The 11498-nt window shown below is 39.9% G+C and overlaps 1 protein-coding gene across 1 annotated transcript in view; it reads right to left on the bottom strand.

Annotated features, from left to right (window-relative positions):
• The window catches only part of LOC137988210 (proteasome assembly chaperone 3-like), a 4985-nt gene extending 172 nt beyond the window's left edge, over positions 1 to 4813 (bottom strand). Inside the window, exons 1-4 of the mRNA XM_068834255.1 lie at positions 4755 to 4813; positions 4532 to 4633; positions 1082 to 1171; positions 1 to 639 (exon numbers count right to left, since the gene is read on the bottom strand). The exon at positions 1 to 639 is cut by the window's left edge and continues 172 nt beyond it. Of these exons, the coding sequence (XP_068690356.1) occupies positions 490 to 639; positions 1082 to 1171; positions 4532 to 4633; positions 4755 to 4790 (378 nt within the window). The 5' untranslated portion in view covers positions 4791 to 4813 and the 3' untranslated portion in view covers positions 1 to 489. The remainder of the gene's footprint in view (positions 640 to 1081; positions 1172 to 4531; positions 4634 to 4754) is intronic.
• Positions 4814 to 11498: the final 6685 nt, after the last annotated feature.

The following is an 11498-nucleotide window of genomic DNA, read 5'->3' as shown; positions in this document are numbered from 1 at the left end:
AATAAAAATACACAGTGACATGACTACACTGTACACTTTAGTTTTATTATGTGACTGACGTCCGTCTGATTGTTCTGTGAACAGCCTTGTTGATCTGGGCCAGGTTGTTCGAAAGCGGATTAACTTAATCCAGGATTAGCGTAAACTTTTGTTTCATGTTTTCAACTTTTTGGTGAAAGTTTCTTTTGCTTATTTCTGTTGTTCAGGATTGACTTCTTCTAATGCAAAGTTTTGCCGAATATCAGCGTTAAACAGCATTTGGGAATAGAGAAATAAACTCCTTGGTTAATTTTTAATCCGGGATTAGCGTTAATCGGCTTTTGAACAACCGGACCCTGGTCCCTGGCCTCCAGAGCGAACCCCACTGGAGTGTTCCTCTGATAAATTTAATGTACCAGCATCTGCAAGTGCATTTGGCCCCTGGATGGGCACGTAACAATGTAACTTGGGCGACCTTGTTGCAGCAAATGTGACAATTTAATGTGCTAATCACCAAACTTGGTTTGACTGAAGAAGCTTCAAAATCTGCTGTAATGTCTGTGGGGAATGTTTCTTGAGAGCTATGCCCACCAAAAGTGGTTTACTGGAACTGCTGCTGACAAGAGCTCCAATCTGTTTTGCATAAACGTGCCATATTTCCTGTTAATTTAAAGCAAGAAATTAAAGGCACATGTAAGTATCTGCACTGTGGTATTTTAAAGTCAGAGGGAAAGAGAGGAAGATTCAAACAATTATTTGGAGCCAACTACCATGCCTACTTACACTAGATGTTTGACTTTTTGACATTCTCCACCCTCTTATTTTTGTACCTTTTATTACATAACATTTGTTCTCTTTACTGGCGTTTTTGGAGATTGGGTCGGGGTAGAGAGTTAACATAGCAGGGTAATGACGTTCAAAATTTTTTTTGGGGGGGGGGGGGGAGGGGGTGTTTTGGTATCAAGGGAGTTGACTCCATCTCCAGATTTTATATCCTCAAAGTTGGCATCTGTACTTTCAAGTGTGTCAAATTCCAATGCCCTTCTGACTGAGTCAACTGGTCTCTAGCATTTGTAACAGTCAGGACATTTCATCAACATACCTCATCACTTCCCATCAGGGTTTTAGTGTGGAATGTTTGTGTTCCTGTAGATGATGCATCCTCAGAACTGGATAGTTTATTTACACTTATCTATTGATGGAAAAGAAATCTGTTATAATAATTTCTTTTCTGATTTTTTGTCATTAGTATCTTTGGCTGCAATTGACCAAAAAGCCCTTGTTAAATACTGTACACGTGGACTTGTCCATGTCTAAGCTGGAAGTGGTTAAATTGCTCGCGAAAAAAGGACAAAATTAAGGAAGCTAGACACCATTTTTGGCACAGCTGTATCCCCTCTTGACTCGACTTGTGTTAAATTATTGTTAATTTCTAAACCCCTAAAGACAGTGTCCCCAATTAGAGCTCCAGTGCGAGAACGCTTTCATTTCCTGTTCAAAATTATTAATACACTTAAAGGTGCAACCAAAATTTAAACAATGTACTGGTCACAATCAATGTCAATTAATCAATTATGGATGCTAATAAACAACAATACATGTATGAAGTTGAGTTGGCGAGGGCTTGCAAGTTGTCTAAGTTTTTCTGTGTTGTGACAGGATGCAAGTCTCTCATTATTGATTACTAGGTCGACAAGCTTTCATTACTACAGTATGTTTTGTGACTTCTATTTACAGTGAGGCTTCTCCATTGAGCAATACATTAATAATAATAATAATAATAATAATAATAATAATAAATTATTATTATTATTATTATTATTATTATTATTCAACTGTATTTAGTGCTGATGGACTAATTGTGGACATTGAACATAATTGAGATTACTAGTAAATGAAATTGTAGGTTGGTTTTTAAGGAGATGGGAAAACCGTAGTCCCAGTGAAAAACTTCAGGAGTCATATAAAATAATGTCGTGGTCTGTTATACTAGTGGCTTAATTGGCTTGCCAGAAGATGAAAGAACAAGTCGTATCAATATTGGTGTGTGTTAGACTCTCGGGACTGGATGGCAAACAAGCTGGCTCGTCAGTACAGTCTCTAGATGCGGCCCTGAATTCCCGGCTGCATTGGTGGAGGAGAGTACTCTCACCAATGTGCCATCTCTGCGCCTATGCAATATGGTGAAAAGCCAGCAGCAGCTTTTGTATGTTTAAAAGAGACTTGGTTAAATGGTGAAATCCTAACTGCGGTGGGGTCTCTGTCTACATAAAGTCCTTGGATTCATGTCAATTGTTGCCTGACTTTGGAGACCCTCAAATTGAGTCAATTTGGGTTAAAGTGTGGCCGTACCGTTTGCCTAAAGGAACTTTAGTGTTATTGATTGGGACTGTTTAATACCCCCCGAGCAGCTCTGCGGAGCAGAACCTTCTGCTGACTTCCCACACTTCAAGAAATACCAGTTGAGGCCTTTCTAATTGCCATGATGGTTTAGTTGTTGTTACTGGCGATTTGAACCGTCCATCGACAAGAATCAAGTCGTCTCATATCACTATGGCAGCAGGCTTGCAGCAGATTGTCAGAGTTTCACCAAGCATTGGTGCTACTCTTGACTGGTGTTTCACCAACAAACTTAAAGTGCTGTCCTGTCCTGTACCACCCTCCCAAGATTGAGTCAAGTGATCACAATGCCTTGTTGATAAGCTGCATACATTAGATTACAATTTATTATGATCAATTTACAAAACAAACCTGACGAGGCCAAGAACTGCTTCCCTGCGTGACACCAGGGGCGGTTGACTGAGGGAGTTTGGGGCACATAAATCATATCAATGGACTGGTAAAACAATACACAAAAATTTGGTTTTATCAACAGAGTTGATAAAAGTTAATAATGTAAATTGACCACCGTACAGGGATTCTAAAAGCTGACGTTTCGAGCGTTCGCCCTTCCTAAGAGCGAATAGAGGAATTATGGGTTGTGTGTAGTTTTTATAGGAGAGTAGGGTACGCTATTGGTGGTAACATGGCAACGTGAAAAACAGGAATACATTAGTTAAATGAAAAGCGTTTATTAATACCGTGGGGATTTAGGGTGCCGATTTGAAAAATGATTTTTTGTTCCAGATTCTTGCAGCTTTCCGTCGTACCTAGAGTAGGGAAAGGCTGCAGACAGCCATGTGTTGTTTGGAGTGGTTAGGGAGATTAAAATTGCGAGCGACTGGCTTAGATGCATCTTTGCTATTCTTCTCAACATCAAGAAGGTGTTCGCGGAATCGGTCACCTAGTCGTCTACCTGTCTCGCCTATGTATTTATTACATAACATACAGGTTATGCAATTTATTACATCCATTTAGAAATCAGTGGTGATCCTTGCAATCTGATTGGCTCTCAGCAGTGCGATTTATTCCCAAATCGCACTATTTTTTACTCTAAATCACATCATTTCCCCAGCCAATGAAAAAAGAACTCTAAAACAAAAAAGAAGCAATCAGGTTTCAAGGCTTGTTTAAGGTAACCAATTAAATTGCACAAAAATGAAAGCCCAAGAAATCCATTGTGTGGCAAATTTTGCAACTTTTGTTCCCAACTGGATCAATAAAATATTGGTACTGACTAAAATCCTGTATTTTAGTGATTAAATAAAAATATTGTGTGATTTCTAAATGGATGTAATAAAGTGGTAAGTGAACTTCATGTTGTGCAATTTTGGTCTGAAATCATACTTGTGATTTCTAATCGAACCACAGGTGCCCAAAGCTCAGTGTGAGCATAGCCAACAAAAATATAAGGATTTGTATGGGAATCTCGATAAAAGCTTAAGAAGATAATTACATGAAAAAATTCTCAATTAAATAATTTCTCGTGCTGAAAGTATCTCTCACTCGTTCGCTTCGCTTGACTATATACAAGAAGCATATCAACAGATACAAGGAGCAACTAAACCCAGAGACCTTTACATATATATAGCCTCCAATCACACAACAGTACGGGGAGGGGACAAAACGCGGAGCCCTACTCGATGGAGTACCCTTTGGACTACCCAAATGGAGTACCCTAAAAATACTATTTCGAATGAGTACTGTTGATAAATGAGTAAGCAGCATCTCAAATAATGCTTACTTAAGCCTCAACACCCATTTTACACAGCATTGTTCAACAGTATTTAAGTCTAAGCACCCATTTTAAAAAGGTTAGCTTACATGAAGTAATCAGCCATAAGAACAATAATCGAAAGCTAACCTTTTTAAAATGGGTGCTTAGACTTAAATACTGTTGAACAATGCTGTTTAAAATGGGTGTTGAGACTTAAGTGAGCACTATTTGAGATGCTGCTTACACATTGATCAACAGTACTCATTCGAAATATGTAGTATTTTTATAGGGTACTCCATTTGGGTAGTCCATAGGGTACTCCATGGAGTAGGGCTCCGGCGTTTTGTCCTCTCCCCAACAGTACGATTTAATTTTGTCCCTGAGGTCACTCAATGAGCCATGATTTAAGTGGCCGTGGTTAAAAAAGCATTAAATTTTGTAAAAGACTTAGCTCACCAGATTGCCCATTTTTTCAAGCTGAGAAACAATCACAAATATTCTGTCCTGATAGCAGCAACAAAACACTTCGGTATGTATTCCGTCAATCAGAATAGCAGCCTACAAAGGACAAATTGAACTGTTTGATACTAGGATCACTGATGGACACTTCCTCAGATAAACAATACTCATCGGTGTCGTTTAATTTTAAGAACGAGAGTGTCTTTTCTATAACACTTACTTGCCGAGTCCTTGTCTTCGTAAACTGAGCGGCCATTTTATAACTGTGTGGGAGATTGGGACGAGATAATGGGATTGCATGTTGTGACGAAAAATTGTGGTGGTCTTTTCGCGCCACCTAAGATAAACTTTATTTCCATTGTGATTTACATTTTCTTTATTGTTTCCAGAACATGCTGAGAATATATTTTCATATGGTTGGTATCTTTTTCGTACACTGCGGCCCCTTGAGAAATTGTATTGCAAAATTATTTACGCCCTTTTACGGCGGGTCGAACAACACAAAGTCACATTCCACAGGTCACTCGTTGCAGGACATTGTTTTACCTTTTGGAAAGTAACCAAAACCCTCAATTTGGCTAACCCTAGGACTAAGGTCGGATTTTAGGCCTAAGGTTAGCCAAATTGAGAGGTTTGGGTTACTTCCAAAAAGGTAAAACAATGACCTGGAACGAGTGACTTGTGGAATGTGACCTATGTGTTAGACCCGCGGGCCTTTTCACACGTTGGAGTTTACTGTTTATGCAAGGGTTTTTAAGGTTCGTGGTGGTTCACGCCACTTTTCATTCATGCTAGGGACCCAACACTACGGTCTTTTCTTGTAGCAATTTACTATGGAGAACAGCGACGGTTTCTCGTATGCGTGCCACCCGCCCTCCCATTCGATTTATCTTTCTGATACTGCTTTGTCTCCGTTTCAGGCCGTAGAGAGTCTAACCTCGATCAGAGCAGGTGCTTCCGATGCCACAGGCTTGGCCACTGGGCAAGGGATTGCCTTTATGCATGGTCCAGCCAAGGTGAAGGCGGATCACATAATGCCAGCATGGTCAACATGCCGGGATTCACCTACAAATGCAAAGCCGGATCAAATCCTAGACAGTGAGTCCTCTACTGAGAACTTCGAGGACATAGTTCAGGTACTGCAGCATGAAATTTGCGTTACAATTTCTACTTCTGGAGAAGCATTGGTACATCCCCTTTCATTTTGAGCGTCATAGAGGAGGGATATAAGTTTCCTTTCTTTGCTTTTCCGGAACCCACCGCTTTTAAGAACAATAGATCAGCGCTGGAGCATGCAGAATTAGTTGCGAGTGCGTTATAAGTGCTTTGTCAGTCTGGCCGTGTTATTCGGTGCGCAGCGCCCCTTAATGTCTTCAAACCCCTTTCTGTTACTGTGCAGGCCAACGGTAAAAAGAGGTTAATTTTGGACATGAGATACGTGTACAGGCATTTGGAGAAGAAACGCCTAAAATATGAGATGGGGGCCTACATGTTCACGGCCAATTAACAAAACAGAAAGCAAAACGGTGAAAGATGATTTATTTAGGGACCGACCATTTAACTCTTGAGGGGGGGGGGGGGGGATGAATGATTCCTGGTCAGCAAGTTTTTTTTTTCTTGCAACCTTGGTGGGCAGGATATTTTTTTAACTCCTAAATGCTCTGCAGGATATTTTTTTCTCTCCTCACTTCTCTGCAGGATTTTCTTTTTCCTCTAAAAAAGTGTCGTGTTTACATTTACAGAGTGTATTTACATTTACATTGTGGTTATTGCAATAAAAGTTCTAATATGGAGCTGGAAAGCCTTAAAATGTTGTAAGCTATACAAAATCATTCTTGTATAGCTACATGTTTTCGGAATGTCATTCTTTAGAATCATCAACAATATTCAACAATATTCTCACATGATATTATAAAGTGGTGCTCCAAAGGTAGATTTGAAAATGTTTAGCTTCTTAATTAAAAAAAAAAGCTAAAAATAGCAAAAACCAGTTCAGAAATGCTCGTAGCATGGTAATTACTGCTAGAATCATTAGTTACAATTTAAAAGTGGACTGAAATCTCCAAAACAAATGTGAAAGCAGAATCAAAGTTAGTTGATCATGGTCTAATTTGTTATATGTTGTCTTATATTATATAAGACATTGCAAAAAACCTTATATTTTAATAGAAAGTAATTACATGAAAATGCTTCAGTTGAAAAGATTAAAAATGAACAAATTATTTTTCTTTGTCTATTAAAACTTGATTCTTCAAATAGAAAAATTTACCTCCATTACTGCTTGTGATAAGCTAACGAGTTTGGATACAGCGCGAGCCAGCAAGCCAGAAATCCCTCAGGATCCCAATAACCGCAAGCTACCTAAGGAACTGTAGGCTAACTGCAGTGCTAACTAGGCTAGCCAATGTGTGATTTAGGCTAACCGTAATGGCTTGCATGACTCCTATGCCTTGGAGCCATGTGAACCGAGCAGGCAATGAATCCCTTAAATAAGAAAATAAAAGTTGAGAATGTTGCTGAAAGTGCCAAAAAGTGCCACTTGTAGTAATAAGTGCCACGCAGCATACGAAGTTTTTAACTTGGCTCATTTCATTATTTAATAAATCCCTTATCCCATTATAAGGGCAAACTGCAAGCTACCTAAGCTAACTGTAGGCCAACCGGTGTGACGTTTAGGCTAACCAGAGTGTAATTTAGGGTTAGCAATTTGTTATTTTAATAGGCTAAACGGAGTGGCTCGCTGGCTTGCAGATTATCCGGAATGGTTGCAGTTTTGCTGGGATTTTGTAAAGCCCCCCAGGAATGATGAAATAGCTTTGCAACATTTTTTTTTTCTTGCTTGCAGCAGTGCAATATATTTTTTTCTATTTCATTTGTGCTGCATGCAATTTTTTTCTTGCAACAAGCGCTTGCAGGAATTTTTTTTCAAAATCACCCATCCCCCCCCCCCCCCCCTCAAGAGTTAAATGGTCGGCCCCTTAGTGCAGGTTTTGTGTCTAACGATGATGAGTCTGTTTGGGAGCCTTGCCACAGAATTCTCTGGTTGGGTTAGGTTTTAGGGTGTTTCAAAAGTTCGTTCCGATATTTTGTTCGCTTTAATTTCAGTAATTATTGTAACTACCTCTTGGAAAATTAAGAATGTTATTACTTATTGATTTTACAACGAACATCTTAAATATTAGTAACCAGAATGGCCTCGTTTATTGTTTACAATATTCTCTAAGCGGCGGGGCAGAAAACCGCGCGAGTTCCTGAAGCGTGTCGAGAGTTGGCACTTTTTCGCCCGAACCCTTGTCGCCCCCCCCCCCCCCCCCTCCTTACTCCCCCTTCTAGTGTTTCAGGGGCTGCAACTTTGTACGTTGTCTCGTCAATGATATTCAGTTCAGGTGAGTTTGCCGGCAAGTCGTCTGTGGGTATAAAAGTTTGGCAAATTCTTCTGACACCATGTCTGATCAGCCTTTGAAGTGTGCGCCGGCGCTCCGTCCTGCACAAAGGTCATAGCCTTCTTTGAGCTAAACAGCTTTCTTTTCGTCGGTCTATCTGTGGTGTGCCGCCTTGAGGTTAACGGTTTTACTTCTGTTTTCTAGAATGTATTTTGTTAATTTTTATTTATTTATTTTTTCTTAAATAACAACATTTACTTACGCCGGCATACAATAATACCATACATTACATAACATACATGTATTCAGTAAGCTATAAACCAAAAAGTCATTACTACGATTTCTCAGCTAAATTATTAATCTATTCCGTGCATGCATCCATAGCTTCCTCTTAAAATCGTTATATTAAACATGTTTTAATTTAATTTTTATTTTATTTATTTTGAGGTTTAAGATTTAAAAGGCACTAAAGAAGACAGAAACCTGGCAAATTCCTCTGACACCAGTCCATGTCTGATCAGCCTTTGAAGTGTGCGCCGGCACTCCGTCCTGCACAAAGGTCATAGCCTTCTTTAAGCTAAACAGCTTTCTTTTCGTCGGTCTATCTGTAGTGTGCCGCCTTGAGGTTAACGGTTTCACCTCTGTTTTCTAGAATTTCTTTAATTTAGTACTTGGAGGTTAAGGTCTGGCCACTGGGTAAGATGTGTAACTTCGTCAGACCACGACCCGTCATACCTCCCCACACCATCTTCGCACTTTGTTTCACCTGGTATGCCGGGGGAACCTCGCACTCCTGTGAGCCCCATGCGATGTGGTGTTCTGGATTTGGTTAATGAACTGGATACTTGCGACACTCATCTTTAAATAAGAAGTTCTCCCAATTCTCTGCCACGAGCTTGGAGTATTTTCTGGCAAATCTCAAACGAGGCCTTCTTTGCCCCTCACTTCACAGTGGTATCTTCTTTTACTTGAAAGCTTTCCACCCTTGCTCAATCTCCACACCGTTGTGCTCGAAACAAAGAGCTTGTTTTGAGCTTAAGCACGCGCGTTTTTGAGACGTGAACGGCAAGCGGAAGTGAACATTTCGCATGCCACGACAGTGGTGTCTCTCAGACTTTTATAGTAATCATCTCTAGTTTTGTGCCTAAGCTATAGCACAAAAGGTGACTGCCTGACAGTGACTGATTTTCTTGAAAGAGCAGAGAAAATCCAAAAGGCAATAAATACGAAAACAGACAATGTGTGGGGGAAAGTATGGCACGACAAAGAACGCGCGCTTGCACATTGGGCGCGAAAATTCAAAAGTATTGTCATTTATTCAAATGTTAGATTGAAATTGCTTCGAACGATTATTTAGATAAATTAATGTACTGAATCAGTTTCAATTTTTGCCTAAGATACATTAACTTCTTGAGACAAAATGCAAATTCAGTCGGAACGAACTTTTGAAACACCCTGTATATGGCATAGTGACAGTGGTGCTATTAAAATCATTGAGAGAAGAGTTGCCAAAATAGTTTCAACAGCTTGCACCATCATAGGTTGCGAGTTTGTTATTTCTGCTAGATGCCTAGCCTCATTCACAGGACAGATAGTTTCTACTGGTCCTGTGGTGGGGAATGTAAGTCGTATTATGACGCGACATTGTTCTATGTCTTCTGAGCGTGCACCTTATTGGATGCCTTTCTAGAACTGGATAAATACACGAAGGATTCGCTCTAAGTTTTTAACTCTTTTCGCTGTCGACAGGACTTAGGCTTAGCTGCATAATTCCGGAATCTTTTTGGGCATCATTTAGACATATCGAAAAGAATTTTAGAAACTCTCGGGAATTTAAAAAAAAAATTGACAATTTCCGAGAACTTTCGAGCAATTTGAACTTTCACCTGACATGTTGGAAACTTTTCACAGGCGAAAACGTTGACAAAACGTGTTTTTTTTGTATTCCAATCTACCAGGAGAGGGGTCAGTTCGTTCATATCCCTTCTTTATCAGCGGTTATTCACCAAAAGGGGTCCTACGGGGCATCTAAGCAGCGGTTTCTCACCGTAGTTTCGGAATCCGGATCTTTGCTTGATAGCAAATATGGCAGACTTTGCACTATGAAAAAACGAAATTTATGAGAATTTTAGAGAGTTTTTTGAGAATTTTAGACATTTCTAAAATAATATTAGAGCTTTTGTATGGAAAATTCCAGTTTTTCGGGAATTATGTAGCTAAGCCTAACAAGACTCATGGCGAAAACCATTTAAAAGTTGCCGGCATTTTGTGTTTTCGTTAAGGTGTGCCGCTGACCAGAAAAAAACTGCAGCGCGCTCCCAAAACCATATTTCGCGGTGCCGTCTACGATCGGGTGGGATAACTTCAACCGTGAAAAACGACGATTCCACAGTTGTTTCCGAGAGATTGTTGAAACTGCATGGCCAATGGAAAACTGATGAGGCGAAAGATATGTATGTTAAAGAGGCCGAGTCTAGCCGTTCAAGTGTGTCCCGTAGCCTAGGTTTGTTTAGACTGCGAAGGCAGACGTATTTCCGGCGGTCGTTTCTCTCCCCCGAAAAGGAACAACAACTCGCTCATTGCCATTTTTCCCCATGTTTCGTATCCAAACCATAGTTCAGCTGATCCGAAGACAATGGATCGTTTTCACGTGACGTCATCATTTTCCAAAATCCAAAACAAAGGAGCCACGAAAGTTTTTATCCTCATCAGGCTTAAGAGGCGGTAAATTTGTATCCATTTGCAATTTTAAAACTCAATAGCGTGCTTTGTTTGGAAACCAGAGCATTTTTAATTTCAGAGTTACAGCGGTGCGTGACACGAGGGCACGATCGAGTTTATTGAGAAATATATATTTATCTCATGGTTTTGAGCCTTTTTAGAATTGAAAGCAGTAGGAAAAGTCCTTAGGTAAATAGCTGTTTGTTCAATATAGATGATCACTCGCCTAGATAGCCAAAGTAAGTAACAGATGTTGACACTATTTTCCGGCCGCCATATTGGTGCACCACAGAGGTACACCAACGTGGCGTTTTCATACTAGGCTCTATAAATTTCTGCGAAACATTTCGACGAATACCTGAAGTTTGGGCAAACGCACAGGCCTAAAACTTGGAGAAGTGTCTTCTTCATTTATCTTCTACAACATCACGAATTCTTGACTTTTTCCACTGGATGGTTTTCGATTTATTTTTTTATTGCGTTACAATGAAAACGATCTATTGAATATTCCCCATTCTTTATTTCTTCGTTTGTTTTACGGTGGCTATTTCAGCCAAAGACAAGGCAGTGATTCCCAGGGAATTTTAGCCGCAACACTTGATCTTTTAACAGGCTGTTAAGCGGAGAAATCACGAGGATTATATTATTATCGTCAGTTGACTGTAAGCACGAGTATATCAACGGCAAAACTTGGTAAATCAGCGACTTTCCAAAACCCATTGGGAAATTTACATAAATATCCTTTCTCTCTTGAGCAATGTATTTGATGGACTCCTACTGGTGCGTACTCAAACTGTCAAATCCAAAAACATTGCAAACCTTGGTTGAACGCGTCGTTTAACGCTTAGTACGTCACAGAA

Source organism: Montipora foliosa, unplaced genomic scaffold (genome assembly GCF_036669935.1).
Source record: "Montipora foliosa isolate CH-2021 unplaced genomic scaffold, ASM3666993v2 scaffold_411, whole genome shotgun sequence".
Lineage (NCBI taxonomy): Eukaryota > Metazoa > Cnidaria > Anthozoa > Scleractinia > Acroporidae > Montipora > Montipora foliosa.
The sequence above is the reverse complement of the archived record's forward strand: the minus strand, read 5'-3'. Positions and strand labels throughout refer to the sequence as shown.